The 20,987-nt window shown below is 40.8% G+C and overlaps 1 protein-coding gene and 12 non-coding genes across 13 annotated transcripts; all 13 read left to right on the top strand.

The window, feature by feature from the left end:
• Window positions 1-8: 8 nt before the first annotated feature.
• LOC120033638 (zinc finger protein 585A-like) lies at window positions 9-2,169 on the top strand (the record flags this gene model as incomplete). The annotated part of the gene is made up of 1 exon (XM_038980073.1): window positions 9-2,169. A coding segment is annotated over one exon (1,779 nt), but the record flags the coding sequence as incomplete, so codon positions are not given.
• Window positions 2,170-11,391: 9,222 nt separating this feature from the next.
• On the top strand, window positions 11,392-11,474 carry trnal-cag. Its single transcript has one exon. It is a non-coding gene; the product is annotated as a tRNA-Leu (tRNA).
• A 297-nt stretch (window positions 11,475-11,771) lies between these two features.
• Window positions 11,772-11,853, top strand: trnas-aga. Its single transcript has one exon. It is a non-coding gene; the product is annotated as a tRNA-Ser (tRNA).
• Window positions 11,854-13,182: 1,329 nt separating this feature from the next.
• trnal-cag lies at window positions 13,183-13,265 on the top strand. The gene has a single exon. It is a non-coding gene; the product is annotated as a tRNA-Leu (tRNA).
• A 296-nt stretch (window positions 13,266-13,561) lies between these two features.
• trnas-aga lies at window positions 13,562-13,643 on the top strand. Its single transcript has one exon. It is a non-coding gene; the product is annotated as a tRNA-Ser (tRNA).
• A 1,320-nt stretch (window positions 13,644-14,963) lies between these two features.
• Window positions 14,964-15,046, top strand: trnal-cag. Its single transcript has one exon. It is a non-coding gene; the product is annotated as a tRNA-Leu (tRNA).
• A 297-nt stretch (window positions 15,047-15,343) lies between these two features.
• trnas-aga lies at window positions 15,344-15,425 on the top strand. Its single transcript has one exon. It is a non-coding gene; the product is annotated as a tRNA-Ser (tRNA).
• A 1,322-nt stretch (window positions 15,426-16,747) lies between these two features.
• trnal-cag lies at window positions 16,748-16,830 on the top strand. Its single transcript has one exon. It is a non-coding gene; the product is annotated as a tRNA-Leu (tRNA).
• A 294-nt stretch (window positions 16,831-17,124) lies between these two features.
• trnas-aga lies at window positions 17,125-17,206 on the top strand. The gene has a single exon. It is a non-coding gene; the product is annotated as a tRNA-Ser (tRNA).
• A 1,322-nt stretch (window positions 17,207-18,528) lies between these two features.
• On the top strand, window positions 18,529-18,611 carry trnal-cag. The gene has a single exon. It is a non-coding gene; the product is annotated as a tRNA-Leu (tRNA).
• Window positions 18,612-18,907: 296 nt separating this feature from the next.
• trnas-aga lies at window positions 18,908-18,989 on the top strand. The gene has a single exon. It is a non-coding gene; the product is annotated as a tRNA-Ser (tRNA).
• A 1,321-nt stretch (window positions 18,990-20,310) lies between these two features.
• Window positions 20,311-20,393, top strand: trnal-cag. Its single transcript has one exon. It is a non-coding gene; the product is annotated as a tRNA-Leu (tRNA).
• Window positions 20,394-20,688: 295 nt separating this feature from the next.
• On the top strand, window positions 20,689-20,770 carry trnas-aga. Its single transcript has one exon. It is a non-coding gene; the product is annotated as a tRNA-Ser (tRNA).
• The last annotated feature ends 217 nt before the right edge of the window (window positions 20,771-20,987 follow it).

Here is a 20,987-nt window from a genome sequence, read left to right as displayed (position 1 = left end):
AGAGGCCTTACTCCTGCTCTGACTGTGGAAAATGCTTCAAAACATCAACTGAGCTAAAAGTTCATCAGAGAACACACACAGGAGAGAAGCCTTATTACTGCTCTGACTGTGGAAAATGTTTTAAAACATACTCTCAGCTAAAGGTTCATCAGAGAACACACACAGGAGAGAAGCCTTTCTTCTGCTCTGACTGTGGAATTAGTTTCTCTCAACTTTCCAACTTAAAATCACATGAACGTATACATACAGGGGAGAAGCCATACTCCTGCTCTGACTGTGGGAAATGTTTTAAAACATTATATGAGCTAAAAGTTCATCAGAGAACACACACAGGAGAGAAGCCTTTCTTCTGCTCTGACTGTGGGGTGAGTTTCTCTCATCTGGGCACCTTAAAAACACACCAACTTATACACACCGGAGAGAAGGCTTACGTCTGCTCTGACTGTGGAAAACGCTTCAAAACATCAACTGAGCTAAAAGTTCATCAGAAGACTCACACAGGAGAGAAGCCTTACGTCTGCTCTGACTGTGGAAAATGCTTCAAAACATCAACTGAGCTAAAAGTTCATCAGAGAACACACAGAGGAGAGAAGCCGTATTACTGCTCTGACTGTGGAACTAGCTTCTCAAAATTTTCCCACTTAAAAACACATGAACGTATACATACAGGAGACAAGCCTTTCTTCTGCTCTGACTGTGGGGCGAGTTTCTCTCGTCTGGGAACCTTAAAAACACACCAACTTATACACACAGGAGCGAAGCCTTATTCCTGCTCTGACTGTGGAAAATGTTTTAAAAAATCAAATGAACTAAAAGTTCATCAGAGAACACACACAGGAGAGAAGCCTTTCTTCTGCGCTGACTGTGGAACTTGTTTCTCTCAACTTTCCCACTTAAAGTCACATGAACGTATACATACAGGGGAGAAGCCATTCTCCTGCTCTGACTGTGGAAAATGCTTCACAACATCAACTCATCTAAAAGTTCATCAGAGAACACACACAGGAGAGAAACCTTATTACTGCTCTGACTGTGGAAAAAAATTTAAAACATCAAATGAGCTGAAAATTCATCAGAGGACTCACACAGGAGAGAAGCCTTTCTTCTGCTCTGACTGTGGGGCAAGTTTCTCTCATCTGGGCACCTTAAAAACACACCAACTTATACACACCGGAGAGAAGCCTTACGTCTGCTCTGACTGTGGAAAACGTTTTAAAACATCAACTCAGCTAAAAGTTCATCAGATGACTCACACAGGAGAGAAGCCTTACGTCTGCTCTGACTGTGGAAAATGCTTCAAAACATCCACTGAGCTAAAAGTTCATCAGAGAACACACACAGGAGAGAAGCCGTATTACTGCTCTGACTGTGGAACTAGTTTCTCAAAATTTTCCCACTTAAAAACACATGAACGTATACATACAGGAGAGAAGCCATACTCCTGCTCTGACTGTGGGGCGAGTTTCTCTCGTCTGGGCACCTTAAAAACACACCAACGTATACACACAGGAGAGAAGCCTTACGTCTGCTCTGACTGTGGAAAACGTTTTAAAACATCAACTCAGCTAAAAGTTCATCAGAGAACACACACAGGAGAGAAGCCTTTCTTATGCCCTGACTGTGGAACTAGTTTCTCTCAACTTTTCAACTTAAAATCACATGAACGTATACATACAGGGGAGAAGCCATACTCCTGCTCTGACCTTGGAAAATGTTTTAAAACATCAAATGAGCTAAAAGTTCACCAGAGAACACATACAGTAGAAAAGCCCTTCCTCCTGTTCTGACTGTGGGTGAGTTTCTCTCGACTGGATACCTTAAAAAGACCAACATATACATGAAGGAGAGAAGCCATACTCCTCCTCTGCCTGTGTAAAATGCTTCAAAACAGCAACTGAGCTAAAAGTTGATCAGAGAACACGCGCATGAGAGAAGCCTGCTTACGTCTTCTCTGACTTTTGGGTGAGTTTCTCTCACCATAGCAACTTAACACACCAATGTATACACACAGGGGAGAAGCCTTACTCCTGCTCTGTGGAGGGGTGCGCATGTAAGTCAAACATCTAGCCAAAGGCTGCGTGTTTGAATCTCATCAAGGAGGACTTTAGCATTTTAGCTAATTAGCAACTTTGCAACTTCTTACTACTTTTTAGCTATGTTAGCATGTTAGCTTAGCATGCAACTACTTAGCATGTTAGCTAACCTTTCCCCTAAACCCATTTAACTCTACCTTAAACCCCTCACCCCTAACCTAGCTAACGTTAGCAACAACAAATTGGAATTCGTAACATATCATACATATTACAAGTTCGTAACATATTGTATGAATAGCAATGCGTAAAATAACATACGAATTGTAATTCATAACATACGATACGTCCTACAAGTCGTATTATACTGAACAACAATCTAAACGCAACAATTTCAAAGATGTACAGTTTGTATAAGGAAATCAGTCAATTGTAATAAATGAGGCCCTAATCTATGGATTTCACATGACTGGGCAGGGGCTCAGGCATGGGTGGGACTTGGGAGGGCATAAGCCCACTTGGGAGCCAGGCCCAGCCAATCAGCATGAGTTTTTCCCCACAAAAGGTCTTTATTACAGACAGAAATACTACTCAGCCCCCTCCCAGACAATCCTAAAGGTGAAGAGGTCCTGGACTGCCGTGGTTACATGTGATCTGCAGTTGTGAGGCCGGTTGGATGTACTGGCAAATTCTCTAAAAGGACGTTAGAGGTGACTTATGGTAAAGATATAAATATTGAGTTCTCTGGCAACAGCTCTGGTGGACATTCCTGCAGTCATCATGACAATTGCACATTCCCTGAACTTGAGACAACTGTGACATTGTGTTGTGTGGCCTTTTATTGTCCCCCAGCACAAGGTGCACCTGTGTAATGATACTGCTGTTTTATCAGCATCTTGATATGCCACACCTGTCAGGTGGATGGATTATCTTGACAAAGGCTGAAATGCTCACTAACAGGGATATAAACAAAGTTGTGCACAACATTTGAGAGACATTAGCTTTTTGTGCATATGGAACATTGCTGGAATTTTTTATTTCAGCTCATGAAACCAACACTTTACATGTTTAGTTTATATTTTAGTTCAGTTTATATTGGTAGGCCAATGTAATGTAACCTACTAAATGAGTGGCACGGATGTTTTTGTAATATATAATACGTTTTGCTCTGAGACCAGGTTGTCCCTCTGCAGTATTCTGTGGGAATGAGTTAGTAGACACTTTTTTTTATTGAGCCTTTACTTAACTAGGCAAGTCAGTTAAGAACAAATTCTTACTTACAATGCTGGCTTAAGAACAGTGGGTTAACTGCCTTGTTCAGAGGCAGAACGACAGATTTTTACCTTACCAGCTCGGGGATTCGATCTAGCAACATTTTGGTTACTGGCCAAACGCTCTAACCACTAGGCTACCTTCCGCCCCTAACATGTATCAGATAGAGATGGTGTGACGATCACTTTTCACCATTAGTTTGGGGGGATTATTTTACAACTTTATTTAATGATACACAGTTTATGAAATGAATCCATGTGTTTATTAATTGTCTTTAAAACTAGATGAGTTATTTTACTGATCATGAATGTGTTTGGATAACTGCATTGAAGCAAACTTAATTGATCTGCCAATGAAAAATAAAGTTACATGAATATGTACTGGTCAACCTCTTCTTCTCTTTAGTATTCAGTTCTTCATATTAGATCTGACAGTATGAATGGTTCTTATGGTTGTATTCAGTTCTTCATATTAGATCTGACAGTATGAATGGTTCTTATGGTTGTATTCAGTTCTTCATATTAGATCTGACAGTATGAATGGTTCTTATGGTTGTATTCAGTTCTTCATATTAGATCTGACAGTATGAATGGTTGTTATGGTTGTATTCAGTTCTTCATATTAGATCTGACAGTATGAATGGTTCTTATGGTTGTATTCAGTTCTTCATATTAGATCTGACAGTATGAATGGTTGTTATGGTTGTATTCAGTTCTTCATATTAGATCTGACAGTATGAATGGTTCTTATGGTTGTATTCAGTTCTTCATATTAGATCTGACAGTATGAATGGTTGTTATGGTTGTATTCAGTTCTTCATATTAGATCTGACAGTATGAATGGTTCTTATGGTTGTATTCAGTTCTTCATATTAGATCTGACAGTATGAATGGTTCTTATGGTTGTATTCAGTTCTTCATATTAGATCTGACAGTATGAATGGTTCTTATGGTTGTATTCAGTTCTTCATATTAGATCTGACAGTATGAATGGTTCTTATGGTTGTATTCAGTTCTTCATATTAGATCTGACAGTATGAATGGTTGTTATGGTTGTATTCAGTTCTTCATATTAGATCTGACAGTATGAATGGTTGTTATGGTTGTATTCAGTTCTTCATATTAGATCTGACAGTATGAATGGTTGTTATGGTTGTATTCAGTTCTTCATATTAGATCTGACAGTATGAATGGTTCTTATGGTTGTATTCAGTTCTTCATATTAGATCTGACAGTATGAATGGTTGTTATGGTTGTATTCAGTTCTTCATATTAGATCTGACAGTATGAATGGTTGTTATGGTTGTATTCAGTTCTTCATATTAGATCTGACAGTATGAATGGTTCTTATGGTTGTATTCAGTTCTTCATATTAGATCTGACAGTATGAATGGTTGTTATGGTTGTATTCAGTTCTTCATATTAGATCTGACAGTATGAATGGTTGTTATGGTTGTATTCAGTTCTTCATATTAGATCTGACAGTATGAATGGTTGTTATGGTTGTATTCAGTTCTTCATATTAGATCTGACAGTATGAATGGTTGTTATGGTTGTATTCAGTTCTTCATATTAGATCTGACAGTATGAATGGTTGTTATGGTTGTATTCAGTTCTTCATATTAGATCTGACAGTATGAATGGTTCTTATGGTTGTATTCAGTTCTTCATATTAGATCTGACAGTATGAATGGTTCTTATGGTTGTATTCAGTTCTTCATATTAGATCTGACAGTATGAATGGTTCTTATGGTTGTATTCAGTTCTTCATATTAGATCTGACAGTATGAATGGTTGTTATGGTTGTATTCAGTTCTTCATATTAGATCTGACAGTATGAATGGTTGTTATGGTTGTATTCAGTTCTTCATATTAGATCTGACAGTATGAATGGTTCTTATGGGCTGAGTGCCTGGAGTATTTTTGTATGACTACAGTCAGGAGTTCTCTCTGACCCTGTGATGTCACCAGTACATTCATCTTAAGATAGCCAGGTGAGACAACCACATATCACAGTAAATACATTTCTCCTCAATTAGTCAGTGTCACATTATTATTATTATTATTATTTTGGGGGGATACTCTTTAAAGATGTAGGGTTTCAGACCTTTTCGGGCAGATGGGCAGGGACTCTGCTGTCCTACCATCAGAGGGAAGCTGGTGCCACCATTGGGGTGCCAGGACAGAGAAGTGCTTAGACTGGACTGAGAGGGAGTTTGACTTCCTGTAGCAGTGGGATGGCCATGAGACCAGAGGTGGCAGAACTGAGTGCTCGGGTTGGGATACAGGGTTTGAGCATCGCCTGAAGGTAGAGATGGGGCAGGTCCTCTTGCTGCACCGTAAGTAAACACCATTGTCTTGTAGTGGATGTGAGCTTCGACTGGAAGCCAGTGGAATGTACGGAGGAGCAGGGTGACATGGGGGAACTTTGGAAGGTTAAACATCCAGATGGACTCCAGTGTTCTAGATAAGTTCAGTGGCGACCCATCATTCAGGGCAGGTTGGCCACCTGTTTTGAGCCCCACAGTTTTAGCGATAAAAAAGTGAGAAAAAAATGATCTGTTTGCAAACAATGTAAAAAACATGTAATTGAGTTGTTAATATGTTAGTATATAAACATGGTCTCTTTTTCGTTTTCTTGAGTTAGGCAGCTCAAATGCAGGTCTTTCAGCCTAGCTCATTGCTTTCTGTGGAGGTGGGGCAAGCCAGCAGAAAATACGGAGCGTTGTGCCGTGATTGGCTCAGTGTTCTGTTATTCATGGGGACAATACGTCACTGCCAAGTCTAAGGGTAGAACTTGAAAATCCAAGCCCCTTGGGTGCTGCCATAGTTACATTAGAAGTGCACATCCAAGAAGGCTCAAGGTCATTGTCCACAGATAAAATAACTTCAAATCATGTTATATCTACAGTCGCTTTGATTGGACTGATCATGTCAACATCTTACTTTCAAAATCTGAGCTAGTAGTCATCATCATGAATCAAGTTGACAATCTACTGGCAAATCCTTTTTAATCTTTGTCATATGAAGAGAAATAATGAGAAATTATAGATAAAACGTATCGGTGCTCATCGGCCATTGGACAAACATTACACAACAAGTTGGAAATGGCGAATTCAACAATGAGTGGTTTGGAAGGAATCAGTGGCTAACTGCAAGCATTGCAAAGCAATCATTAGCCTGCTATTCAGTGGAGTGGCTCTGTGGTCCCAAGTCGAAGATTAAGGGGCTCTTTTCCTCGTTTAAAATTGTAAACATTCAACATTGGCCCTGCTGTCAATGAAGTTTGATTTGTGCCGCGCTCAAAACAACTTAACTCTGTACTGCAAAATCTGACTTGAGTGAGTTCAAGACAACTGGGAACTCGGGGAAAAATGAGCTACAACTGGTAAAATACGTTTTGAACTTTCCTCCAACTCGGAATTGTAAATTGGGAACTCGGGCCTCTTTCTACAGCTACGACCTGAAGATCACTGATTCCATTATTTTTACCTTTGAGTTCCCAGTTTTGAAAGCACCATAAATCCAGAGAATGCCAGACTTTGATGACAAAGTTTGATGACAAAATATGCCCATGAAGGACTGCCGCGCAACCTTCCTGTTCAAGTGAGCACAGCATAACAAGGTGAGTCCAAAAATGTCTTGTCTGCTGCTGCATAAATGATGTAATATGCCAGAGAGATGTGTATACTGTAGCTAAGAAAGTAATACTAAGTGTATGTTGTGTAGTAAAATGTTAGTAGCCCATGTGCCTCACCCTAATAATTTGGTCTATTTTCACCTCTTCATTTTGTCTCCTGTTCTGACTTGGTGGTTCACATGTAGCCTATAACCTGTTTTTGAGAAATGTAATCATTGAATATTGTAAGAATTTTCATTGTCTGCGTGTATGCCCTTTTATTTATCCTACGGTTCTGACTTGGCGTACAGGGAGAACACTGTAAGAACGGTCCATGTTCTGAATTCTGTCGCTTTGCATTTCAAAAGGGCTGCACAAATAGTTATATTGACTACGTCCGTCGTAGCTCGCTCATTAATGTCTTAATCGAAATTACAGACTTTCTCTTATCCGCTTTACATCCCCTTATGCCATAGTTTGTACATCTCAATTGTCAGTAGAAACCACATTTGTTTAAGTAAGCCAGCCATGTTTTTTTTTAAAGCAGTAAATGAGGCTGAATGAACTGTTTCGTTGCCAGACAAGGCTCCGTTGATAGCCAGGTGTAGCAGTGGTAAGTTGTTGGGACTATGCTGTTGGGTCAGCTTTATGTAACAGTTTGTGGGCACCGTTTCAGCGCAATTAATGTATTGTTTAGTGTCTTGTTGTGTCGTGGCTTTGCTGGCAATGCATCCCACTTTTAATTTTTTATTTTTATTTAATCTTTATTTATCTAGTCAAGTCAGTTAACAACAAATAGTTATTTAAAATGACGGCCAAACCCGGACGATGCTGGGCTAAGTGTGCTCTTCCCTATGGGACTCCCTTAAGCCCTTAAAATGTTTGCGCCCAACGTGGGACAGGAGTTTGACGGCACAAGCGGGGAGCCCAGCCAACAGAGATTTGAGAAATGTTTTTGTTCTCTTCCCCAGATCTGTGCCTCGCCACAAACCTGTCTCGAAGCTCAACAGACTATTTCTTTGATTTCATTGCTTGGTTTTTGCTCTGACTTGCACTGTCAACTGTGGGACCTTATATAGACAGGTGTGATCCTTTTCCAATCATGTCCAATCATTTGAATTTACCACAGGTGGATTCCAGTCAAGTTATAGAAACATCTCAAGGATGATCAATGGAAACAGGATGCACTTGAGCTCAATTTCGAGTCTGAGCAAAGGGTCTGAATAATAAATAAGGTGTTCATTTTTATATATTTGCTAAAAACCTGTTTTCACTTTGTCATTATGGGGTATAGTGTGTATATTGATGAGGGGGAAAAAAAATGCATTTAATCAATTTTCGAATAAGTCTGTAACTTAACAAAATGTGGAAAAAGTCAAGGGCTCTTATATAATGCCCTGTATATGCTTCAAACTACAGATGTAAGGTTCTGAAATGGTAAACACAATGACATAATGGAAAATGCATGTTCAATGGTTATCTCTGTATTAGTATTACTAACATTAAAACACCTAGGTAGATCAGTGGTTATCTCTGTATTAGTATTATCTCTGTTTTACCCACGTTAACCACCGCTCTACCTAGGTGTTTTAACGTGGGTAAAACAGAGATAATACTAATACCGAGACAACCACTGCTCTACCTAGGTGTTTTATCTCGGTATTAGTATTATCTCTGTATTACCCACATTAAAACACCTAGGTAGAGCAGTGGTTATCTCTGTATTAGTATTATCTCTGTATTACCCACATTAAAACACCTAGGTAGAGCAGAGAGGACAGAGCATGTGGCTTTGTAACACACAGGTGTTTCATCTCCACACTGGGATGATTTTAACAGTGCAACGCCACACAGGCCTCATGCCTCTCAGGTAGGAGGGGACCAGAAATAAAATAATAAAAAAACACAAAACTAATAAAGGAACACACAGTCACCAACAATATATCCCTGACGTCAATAGTTTCAACTGGCTCAGCTCACTGTTACAGTACAGCACCACCAAATTCCATTTATTAAGTAACCACCTGTCTTATGTAACCATAAAAATGTAACATATCATACTATTTTGAGAGTCCCTGATTTATATTTACTATGTTACATCTAGTCTATGAGATGAGGCTGCTCCTTGACCTACATTATGCACACGCAGGTCAAGAGGTGTGTTTTCCTTTCAACATCTGCATGTGGCATAAGCTCACCCACCTCACTGCATGAATCTAAAATAGTTAATAACTTTGGCTGTGAGTGATGGGAAAAAATCTGACTCTAAGGCAATTACTTGAATAATTCAAAAGATGTTTTGTTAAGAAACTTGATGATAAATTATTATTATTTTTTTAAATGTGACTTCGCTATGGGGCCATCAATGGGAATTTGCCCGTGCTTCAGCTGAACTGCAGAACCGAAAATGCCCTCTGAGCACAGTGGAAAGCATGCTTATAGACTGGAAGCCTGCCCCCTTGATCCGAGAAGGGTGTAATTGCAGACCGCAATTAGGGGCGTTCTCTGATATCGGGTGTTTCATGATATCAAGTTTACACCAATTGATGCTCCCCATTGGTCCGTGACTGTTTCTTTTGCGTTGGGGACAACAGTTGTTGACAACTGTAGCATTGTAGCTAAACCATAACCCTTTTCCTAACCTTAATCTCAGTCTCCAACCACCACGTTAATTATCATAACCTGACACGTTAGTTTTCCAAACCTGCATGGTAAACAAATCTCTAACCCTCACCCTTTTCCTAACCTTAACCTCAGTCTCCTAACCTGCCACGCTAATTCACCTAACCTGCCACGCTAATTCACCTAACCTGCCACTTTAATTATCCTAACCTGCCACTTTAATTATCCTAGCCTGTTATGTATGCTATGTGCCTAGTTAAATATATATATTTTTTTTTTTACCAAATAGTCTCCATCAGTTTCATAACACCAGTTCTGACCAATGGCATGTATCCATTTATATTATATATGGGAACATCCACATCAATAAACTGTACAGTAGTTCTCCTACTGGGAGGCGCTGGAAATAGTTGAAAGAGTGATTGGTGCTGAGGAAGCTATGGCAGTGGATGCCCCGCAACCTGTTGAGATTCATAACGTCGTTCACCAGTTGAAGGATACCGATTCTAAAGATTAATTGTACGTGCTGCTGAAAGGTTTTTGGGAGTTCAGGAATTAACATTGGAAGCATACCAATCACATCCTCTCAGATCTCCACAAGTACATAGGGATCAGGTGTCCATTTGGGATAGGACTGCAGGCCATCTATCTCACCTCACACATTTACACACCTGGTTATCCATCCTTCTAGCTCTATAGGCAACAGTAGCATAGGTTACAGGTTTGTGGGCAAGCCACAGATTTCAGGTGAGATCCCATGATACACTCAAAAATACAACAACAGGATTCTCATGAATAACCATTAAGCCTTTTGCTAAGATTTCCCCCATTTTGACATGTGGACCTGTTGTCACTCTTACCCTGACGGATTGCTCCAGACACTTTTTTGGTCCTATCTGAGGGATTTTTATATTCATGTCAAAATGGCCATATTCTGAAGACACTTTTATAGTCTGCAGGGTAATCGAACTCGCCGCATCTAAAGTCAAGCCACACGTCATAGGTGAGATGCCTTGTTAAACCCGAAAAATATAATAAAAACACGATTGCGTTGAAAATAACCATTAAGCCATTCAGGTCGCAGTCTCCCCTGGAGGCGTGTGTTCGACATCCACTTCTGACAACTGTTTAGCGCCTGCATGTCATGCTGCTTTGTTGAAAACCAGTTGATAAATAAATGACTTACGGTAATGGAAATAACACCTAGTTAATATGACTAGTGAATAACTATCGTATTTGTAACATTCTGCAAAAACAGCTAGTTGATGAGAGGCTGAAAGAGAATTGCAAGAATCGCGCAATTTCCCAAACAGGCAAATAACAAAAGGCATCTCGGAAGGCACAACTCGTCGGTCGTTGTCAGTGGATTGTATTGGCGGGAAGAACAAAAATATAGTCTTCAGGATAATCGAAGTCGCCGCATCTAAAGTCAAGCCACAGGTCACAGGTGAGCTGCCTTGTTAAACCCTAAAAATAAATAAAAACAAGATTGCGCTGCAAATACCCATTAAGCCATTTGTTAAGATTTCCCCCATGTGGACCTGTTGTCACTCTTACCCTGATGGTTGCTGATACTTCCAGACACCTTTTCGGTCTTATCTGAGCAATTTGATCATTTATATCAGAATGTCCATATTCTGAGGCCACTTTAGCGCTCAATCAATGACGATTTTCTACGCGTTTCCCATTGAAGGCCATATTGAGGTTAAATCAATGACTGGAGCTTGTAATTGATAAAAACAAATGACTATTGAAAGTGCAAGTCAGTATCGTGCATTTACTGGTCTTTATTTACTGGTCATTTACTGGTCTTCTACTCTTTAACCCGAAACCCAGTTACTGTCCAGCAGTCAGGATGGCCGAGCGGTCTAAGGCGCTGCGTTCAGGTCGCAGTCTCCCCTGGAGGCGTGGGTTCAAATCCCACTTCTGACAGTTGTTTAGCTGCCTCTCGCGCAGGAGTCATGCTGCTTTGCAGTAATAATCAGAAGATGAAATAACAACTTCACACAGTGAAATAACAATTAGTAAATTATCCCTCTCAACCTTCTGGAGCTGGACAAAGAAAATAAGAAAAAGCAGTACTTAATAACAACTGAATGAGGGGAACATTTCATGAAGTTAATGTATTATAGTGACTTACTACATTATCCTTCAGTTATTAAATTATCATTTGCTGCTAGGCTATGCCTGCCGGGCCCTTCACTTCTAACAAACAATTCTACTGTCACAGTTGTCGTGGCCGAGTGGTTAAGGCGATGGACTAGAAATCCATTGGGATCTTCCCGCGCAGGTTCGAATCCTGCCGACAACGAAAATACATTTTTTGACCCCTCCGGAGGTGGAAGTTTATTCGTGTTTCATATACCAATCACATCCTCTCAGATCTCCACAAGTACATAGGGATCAGGTGTCCATTTGGGATAGGACTGCAGGCCATCTATCTCACCTCACACATTTACACACCTGGTTATCCATCCTTCTAGCTCTATGAGGTCAACAGTAGCATAGGTTACAGGTTTGTGGGCAAGCCACAGATTTCAGGTGAGATCCCATGATACACTCAAAAATACAACAACACGATTCTCATGAATAACCATTAAGCCTTTTGCTAAGATTTCCCCCATTTTGACATGTGGACCTGTTGTCACTCTTACCGGATTGCTCCAGACACTTTTTTGGTCCTATCTGAGGGATTTTTATATTCATGTCAAAATGGCCATATTCTGAAGACTCTCTTGTAGTTTGCAGGGTAATCGAACTCGCCGCATCTAAAGTCAAGCCACACGTCATAGGTGAGATGCCTTGTTAAACCCGAAAAATATAATAAAAACACGATTGCGTTGAAAATAACCATTAAGCCATTCAGGTCGCAGTCTCCCCTGGAGGCGTGTGTTCGACATCCACTTCTGACAACTCTTTAGCGCCTGCATGTCATGCTGCTTTGTTGAAAACCAGTTGATAAATAAATGACTTACGGTAATGGAAATAACACCTAGTTAATATGACTAGTGAATAACTATCGTATTTGTAACATTCTGCAAAAACAGCTAGTTGATGAGAGGCTGAAAGAGAATTGCAAGAATCGCGCAATTTCCCAAACAGGCAAATAACAAAAGGCATCTCGGAAGGCACAACTCGTCGGTCGTTGTCAGTGGATTGTATTGGCGGGAAGAACAAAAATATAGTCTTCAGGGATAATCGAAGTCGCCGCATCTAAAGTCAAGCCACAGGTCACAGGTGAGCTGCCTTGTTAAACCCTAAAAATAAATAAAAACAAGATTGCGCTGCAAATACCCATTAAGCCATTTGTTAAGATTTCCCCCAGTGTGGACCTGTTGTCACTCTTACCCTGATGGTTGCTGATACTTCCAGACACCTTTTCGGTCTTATCTGAGCAATTTGATCATTTATATCAGAATGTCCATATTCTGAGGCCACTTTAGCGCTCAATCAATGACGATTTTCTACGCGTTTCCCATTGAAGGCCATATTGAGGTTAAATCAATGACTGGAGCTTGTAATTGATAAAAACAAATGACTATTGAAAGTGCAAGTCAGTATCGTGCATTTACTGGTCTTTATTTACTGGTCATTTACTGGTCTTCTACTCTTTAACCCGAAACCCAGTTACTGTCCAGTAGTCAGGATGGCCGAGCGGTCTAAGGCGCTGCGTTCAGGTCGCAGTCTCCCCTGGAGGCGTGGGTTCAAATCCCACTTCTGACAGATGTTTAGCTGCCTCTCACGCAGGAGTCATGCTGCTTTGCAGTAATAATCAGAAGATGAAATAACAACTTCACACAGTGAAATAACAATTAGTAAATTAACCCTCTCAACCTTCTGGAGCTGGGCAAAGAAAATAAGAAAAAGCAGTACTTAATAACAACTGAATGAGGGGAACATTTCATGAAGTTAATGTATTATAGTGAGTTACTACATTATCCTTCAGTTATTAAATTATCATTTGCTGTAGGCTATGCCTGCCGGGCCCTTCACTTCTAACAAAAAATTCTACTGTCACAGTTGTCGTGGCCGAGTGGTTAAGGCGATGGACTAGAAATCCATTGGGATCTTCCCGCGCAGGTTCGAATCCTGCCGACAACGAAAATACATTTTTTTGACCCCTCCGGAGGTGGAAGTTTATTCGTGTTTCATATACCAATCACATCCTCTCAGATCTCCACAAGTACATAGGGATCAGGTGTCCATTTGGGATAGGACTGCAGGCCATCTATCTCACCTCACACATTTACACACCTGGTTATCCATCCTTCTAGCTCTTGAGGTCAACAGTAGCATAGGTTACAGGTTTGTGGGCAAGCCACAGATTTCAGGTGAGATCCCATGATACACTCAAAAATACAACAACACGATTCTCATGAATAACCATTAAGCCTTTTGCTAAGATTTCCCCCATTTTGACATGTGGACCTGTTGTCACGGATTGCTCCAGACACTTTTTTGGTCCTATCTGAGGGATTTTTATATTCATGTCAAAATGGCCATATTCTGAAGACACTCTTATAGTCTGCAGGGTAATCGAACTCGCCGCATCTAAAGTCAAGCCACACGTCATAGGTGAGATGCCTTGTTAAACCCGAAAAATATAATAAAAACACGATTGCGTTGAAAATAACCATTAAGCCATTCAGTTCGCAGTCTCCCCTGGAGGCGTGTGTTCGACACCCACTTCTGACAACTGTTTAGCGCCTGCATGTCATGCTGCTTTGTTGAAAACCAGTTGATAAATAAATGACTTACGGTAATGGAAATAACACCTAGTTAATATGACTAGTGAATAACTATCGTATTTGTAACATTCTGCAAAAACAGCTAGTTGATGAGAGGCTGAAAGAGAATTGCAAGAATCGCGCAATTTCCCAAACAGGCAAATAACAAAAGGCATCTCGGAAGGCACAACTCGTCGGTCGTTGTCAGTGGATTGTATTGGCGGGAAGAACAAAAATATAGTCTTCAGGGTAATCGAAGTCGCCGCATCTAAAGTCAAGCCACAGGTCACAGGTGAGCTGCCTTGTTAAACCCTAAAAATAAATAAAAACAAGATTGCGCTGAAAATACCCATTAAGCCATTTGTTAAGATTTCCCCCGTGTGGACCTGTTGTCACTCTTACCCTGATGGTTGCTCATACTTCCAGACACCTTTTCGGTCTTATCTGAGCAATTTGATCATTTATATCAGAATGTCCATATTCTGAGGCCACTTTAGCGCTCAATCAATGACGATTTTCTACGCGTTTCCCATTGAAGGCCATATTGAGGTTAAATCAATGACTGGAGCTTTTAATTGATAAAAACAAATGACTATTGAAAGTGCAAGTCAGTATCGTGCATTTACTGGTCTTTATTTACTGGTCATTTACTGGTCTTCTACTCTTTAACCCGAAACCCAGTTACTGTCCAGTAGTCAGGATGGCCGAGCGGTCTAAGGCGCTGCGTTCAGGTCGCAGTCTCCCCTGGAGGCGTGGGTTCAAATCCCACTTCTGACAGATTGTTTAGCTGCCTCTCACGCAGGAGTCATGCTGCTTTGCAGTAATAATCAGAAGATGAAATAACAACTTCACACAGTGAAATAACAATTAGTAAATTAACCCTCTCAACCTTCTGGAGCTGGACAAAGAAAATAAGAAAAAGCAGTACTTAATAACAACTGAATGAGGGGAACATTTCATGAAGTTAATGTATTATAGTGAGTTACTACATTATCCTTCAGTTATTAAATTATCATTTGCTGTAGGCTATGCCTGCCGGGCCCTTCACTTCTAACAAAAAATTCTACTGTCACAGTTGTCGTGGCCGAGTGGTTAAGGCGATGGACTAGAAATCCATTGGGATCTTCCCGCGCAGGTTCGAATCCTGCCGACAACGAAAATACATTTTTTTGACCCCTCCGGAGGTGGAAGTTTATTCGTGTTTCATATACCAATCACATCCTCTCAGATCTCCACAAGTACATAGGGATCAGGTGTCCATTTGGGATAGGACTGCAGGCCATCTATCTCACCTCACACATTTACACACCTGGTTATCCATCCTTCTAGCTCTATGAGGTCAACAGTAGCATAGGTTACAGGTTTGTGGGCAAGCCACAGATTTCAGGTGAGATCCCATGATACACTCAAAAATACAACAACACGATTCTCATGAATAACCATTAAGCCTTTTGCTAAGATTTCCCCCATTTTGACATGTGGACCTGTTGTCACGGATTGCTCCAGACACTTTTTTGGTCCTATCTGAGGGATTTTTATATTCATGTCAAAATGGCCATATTCTGAAGACACTCTTATAGTTTGCAGGGTAATCGAACTCGCCGCATCTAAAGTCAAGCCACACGTCATAGGTGAGATGCCTTGTTAAACCCGAAAAATATAATAAAAACACGATTGCGTTGAAAATAACCATTAAGCCATTCAGGTCGCAGTCTCCCCTGGAGGCGTGTGTTCGACATCCCACTTCTGACAACTCTTTAGCGCCTGCATGTCATGCTGCTTTGTTGAAAACCAGTTGATAAATAAATGACTTACGGTAATGGAAATAACACCTAGTTAATATGACTAGTGAATAACTATCGTATTTGTAACATTCTGCAAAAACAGCTAGTTGATGAGAGGCTGAAAGAGAATTGCAAGAATCGCGCAATTTCCCAAACAGGCAAATAACAAAAGGCATCTCGGAAGGCACAACTCGTCGGTCGTTGTCAGTGGATTGTATTGGCGGGAAGAACAAAAATATAGTCTTCAGGGTAATCGAAGTCGCCGCATCTAAAGTCAAGCCACAGGTCACAGGTGAGCTGCCTTGTTAAACCCTAAAAATAAATAAAAACAAGATTGCGCTGAAAATACCCATTAAGCCATTTGTTAAGATTTCCCCCGTGTGGACCTGTTGTCACTCTTACCCTGATGGTTGCTGATACTTCCAGACACCTTTTCGGTCTTATCTGAGCAATTTGATCATTTATATCAGAATGTCCATATTCTGAGGCCACTTTAGCGCTCAATCAATGACGATTTTCTACGCGTTTCCCATTGAAGGCCATATTGAGGTTAAATCAATGACTGGAGCTTTTAATTGATAAAAACAAATGACTATTGAAAGTGCAAGTCAGTATCGTGCATTTACTGGTCTTTATTTACTGGTCATTTACTGGTCTTCTACTCTTTAACCCGAAACCCAGTTACTGTCCAGTAGTCAGGATGGCCGAGCGGTCTAAGGCGCTGCGTTCAGGTCGCAGTCTCCCCTGGAGGCGTGGGTTCAAATCCCACTTCTGACAGATGTTTAGCTGCTCTCACGCAGGAGTCATGCTGCTTTGCAGTAATAATCAGAAGATGAAATAACAACTTCACACAGTGAAATAACAATTAGTAAATTAACCCTCTCAACCTTCTGGAGCTGGCAAAGAAAATAAGAAAAAGCAGTACTTAATAACAACTGAATGAGGGGAACATTTCATGAAGTTAATGTATTATAGTGAGTTACTACATTATCCTTCAGTTATTAAATTATCATTTGCTGTAGGCTATGCCTGCCGGGCCCTTCACTTCTAACAAAAAATTCTACTGTCACAGTTGTCGTGGCCGAGTGGTTAAGGCGATGGACTAGAAATCCATTGGGATCTTCCCGCGCAGGTTCGAATCCTGCCGACAACGAAAATACATTTTTTTGACCCCTCCGGAGGTGGAAGTTTATTCGTGTTTCATATACCAATCACATCCTCTCAGATCTCCACAAGTACATAGGGATCAGGTGTCCATTTGGGATAGGACTGCAGGCCATCTATCTCACCTCACACATTTACACACCTGGTTATCCATCCTTCTAGCTCTATGAGGTCAACAGTAGCATAGGTTACAGGTTTGTGGGCAAGCCACAGATTTCAGGTGAGATCCCATGATACACTCAAAAATACAACAACACGATTCTCATGAATAACCATTAAGCCTTTTGCTAAGATTTCCCCCATTTTGACATGTGGACCTGTTGTCACGGATTGCTCCAGACACTTTTTTGGTCCTATCTGAGGGATTTTTATATTCATGTCAAAATGGCCATATTCTGAAGACACTCTTATAGTCTTGCAGGGTAATCGAACTCGCCGCATCTAAAGTCAAGCCACACGTCATAGGTGAGATGCCTTGTTAAACCCGAAAAATATAATAAAAACACGATTGCGTTGAAAATAACCATTAAGCCATTCAGTTCGCAGTCTCCCCTGGAGGCGTGTGTTCGACACCCACTTCTGACAACTGTTTAGCGCCTGCATGTCATGCTGCTTTGTTGAAAACCAGTTGATAAATAAATGACTTACGGTAATGGAAATAACACCTAGTTAATATGACTAGTGAATAACTATCGTATTTGTAACATTCTGCAAAAACAGCTAGTTGATGAGAGGCTGAAAGAGAATTGCAAGAATCGCGCAATTTCCCAAACAGGCAAATAACAAAAGGCATCTCGGAAGGCACAACTCGTCGGTCGTTGTCAGTGGATTGTATTGGCGGGAAGAACAAAAATATAGTCTTCAGGGTAATCGAAGTCGCCGCATCTAAAGTCAAGCCACAGGTCACAGGTGAGCTGCCTTGTTAAACCCTAAAAATAAATAAAAACAAGATTGCGCTGAAAATACCCATTAAGCCATTTGTTAAGATTTCCCCCGTGTGGACCTGTTGTCACTCTTACCCTGATGGTTGCTCATACTTCCAGACACCTTTTCGGTCTTATCTGAGCAATTTGATCATTTATATCAGAATGTCCATATTCTGAGGCCACTTTAGCGCTCAATCAATGACGATTTTCTACGCGTTTCCCATTGAAGGCCATATTGAGGTTAAATCAATGACTGGAGCTTTTAATTGATAAAAACAAATGACTATTGAAAGTGCAAGTCAGTATCGTGCATTTACTGGTCTTTATTTACTGGTCATTTACTGGTCTTCTACTCTTTAACCCGAAACCCAGTTACTGTCCAGTAGTCAGGATGGCCGAGCGGTCTAAGGCGCTGCGTTCAGGTCGCAGTCTCCCCTGGAGGCGTGGGTTCAAATCCCACTTCTGACAGATTGTTTAGCTGCTCTCACGCAGGAGTCATGCTGCTTTGCAGTAATAATCAGAAGATGAAATAACAACTTCACACAGTGAAATAACAATTAGTAAATTAACCCTCTCAACCTTCTGGAGCTGGGCAAAGAAAATAAGAAAAAGCAGTACTTAATAACAACTGAATGAGGGGAACATTTCATGAAGTTAATGTATTATAGTGAGTTACTACATTATCCTTCAGTTATTAAATTATCATTTGCTGTAGGCTATGCCTGCCGGGCCCTTCACTTCTAACAAAAAATTCTACTGTCACAGTTGTCGTGGCCGAGTGGTTAAGGCGATGGACTAGAAATCCATTGGGATCTTCCCGCGCAGGTTCGAATCCTGCCGACAACGAAAATACATTTTTTTGGACCCCTCCGGAGGTGGAAGTTTATTCGTGTTTCATATACCAATCACATCCTCTCAGATCTCCACAAGTACATAGGGATCAGGTGTCCATTTGGGATAGGACTGCAGGCCATCTATCTCACCTCACACATTTACACACCTGGTTATCCATCCTTCTAGCTCTTGAGGTCAACAGTAGCATAGGTTACAGGTTTGTGGGCAAGCCACAGATTTCAGGTGAGATCCCATGATACACTCAAAAATACAACAACACGATTCTCATGAATAACCATTAAGCCTTTTGCTAAGATTTCCCCCATTTTGACATGTGGACCTGTTGTCACGGATTGCTCCAGACACTTTTTTGGTCCTATCTGAGGGATTTTTATATTCATGTCAAAATGGCCATATTCTGAAGACACTCTTATAGTTTGCAGGGTAATCGAACTCGCCGCATCTAAAGTCAAGCCACACGTCATAGGTGAGATGCCTTGTTAAACCCGAAAAATATAATAAAAACACGATTGCGTTGAAAATAACCATTAAGCCATTCAGGTCGCAGTCTCCCCTGGAGGCGTGTGTTCGACACCCACTTCTGACAACTGTTTAGCGCCTGCATGTCATGCTGCTTTGTTGAAAACCAGTTGATAAATAAATGACTTACGGTAATGGAAATAACACCTAGTTAATATGACTAGTGAATAACTATCGTATTTGTAACATTCTGCAAAAACAGCTAGTTGATGAGAGGCTGAAAGAGAATTGCAAGAATCGCGCAATTTCCCAAACAGGCAAATAACAAAAGGCATCTCGGAAGGCACAACTCGTCGGTCGTTGTCAGTGGATTGTATTGGCGGGAAGAACAAAAATATAGTCTTCAGGGTAATCGAAGTCGCCGCATCTAAAGTCAAGCCACAGGTCACAGGTGAGCTGCCTTGTTAAACCCTAAAAATAAATAAAAACAAGATTGCGCTGAAAATACCCATTAAGCCATTTGTTAAGATTTCCCCCGTGTGGACCTGTTGTCACTCTTACCCTGATGGTTGCTCATACTTCCAGACACCTTTTCGGTCTTATCTGAGCAATTTGATCATTTATATCAGAATGTCCATATTCTGAGGCCACTTTAGCGCTCAATCAATGACGATTTTCTACGCGTTTCCCATTGAAGGCCATATTGAGGTTAAATCAATGACTGGAGCTTTTAATTGATAAAAACAAATGACTATTGAAAGTGCAAGTCAGTATCGTGCATTTACTGGTCTTTATTTACTGGTCATTTACTGGTCTTCTACTCTTTAACCCGAAACCCAGTTACTGTCCAGTAGTCAGGATGGCCGAGCGGTCTAAGGCGCTGCGTTCAGGTCGCAGTCTCCCCTGGAGGCGTGGGTTCAAATCCCACTTCTGACAGATGTTTAGCTGCTCTCACGCAGGAGTCATGCTGCTTTGCAGTAATAATCAGAAGATGAAATAACAACTTCACACAGTGAAATAACAATTAGTAAATTAACCCTCTCAACCTTCTGGAGCTGGGCAAAGAAAATAAGAAAAAGCAGTACTTAATAACAACTGAATGAGGGGAACATTTCATGAAGTTAATGTATTATAGTGAGTTACTACATTATCCTTCAGTTATTAAATTATCATTTGCTGTAGGCTATGCCTGCCGGGCCCTTCACTTCTAACAAAAAATTCTACTGTCACAGTTGTCGTGGCCGAGTGGTTAAGGCGATGGACTAGAAATCCATTGGGATCTTCCCGCGCAGGTTCGAATCCTGCCGACAACGAAAATACATTTTTTTGACCCCTCCGGAGGTGGAAGTTTATTCGTGTTTCATATACCAATCACATCCTCTCAGATCTCCACAAGTACATAGGGATCAGGTGTCCATTTGGGATAGGACTGCAGGCCATCTATCTCACCTCACACATTTACACACCTGGTTATCCATCCTTCTAGCTCTATGAGGTCAACAGTAGCATAGGTTACAGGTTTGTGGGCAA

Source organism: Salvelinus namaycush, chromosome 40, assembly GCF_016432855.1.
Source record: "Salvelinus namaycush isolate Seneca chromosome 40, SaNama_1.0, whole genome shotgun sequence".
Taxonomy (NCBI): domain Eukaryota; kingdom Metazoa; phylum Chordata; class Actinopteri; order Salmoniformes; family Salmonidae; genus Salvelinus; species Salvelinus namaycush.
Note: the sequence above shows the minus strand (reverse complement) of the source record. Positions and strands in the feature narration are given on the sequence as shown.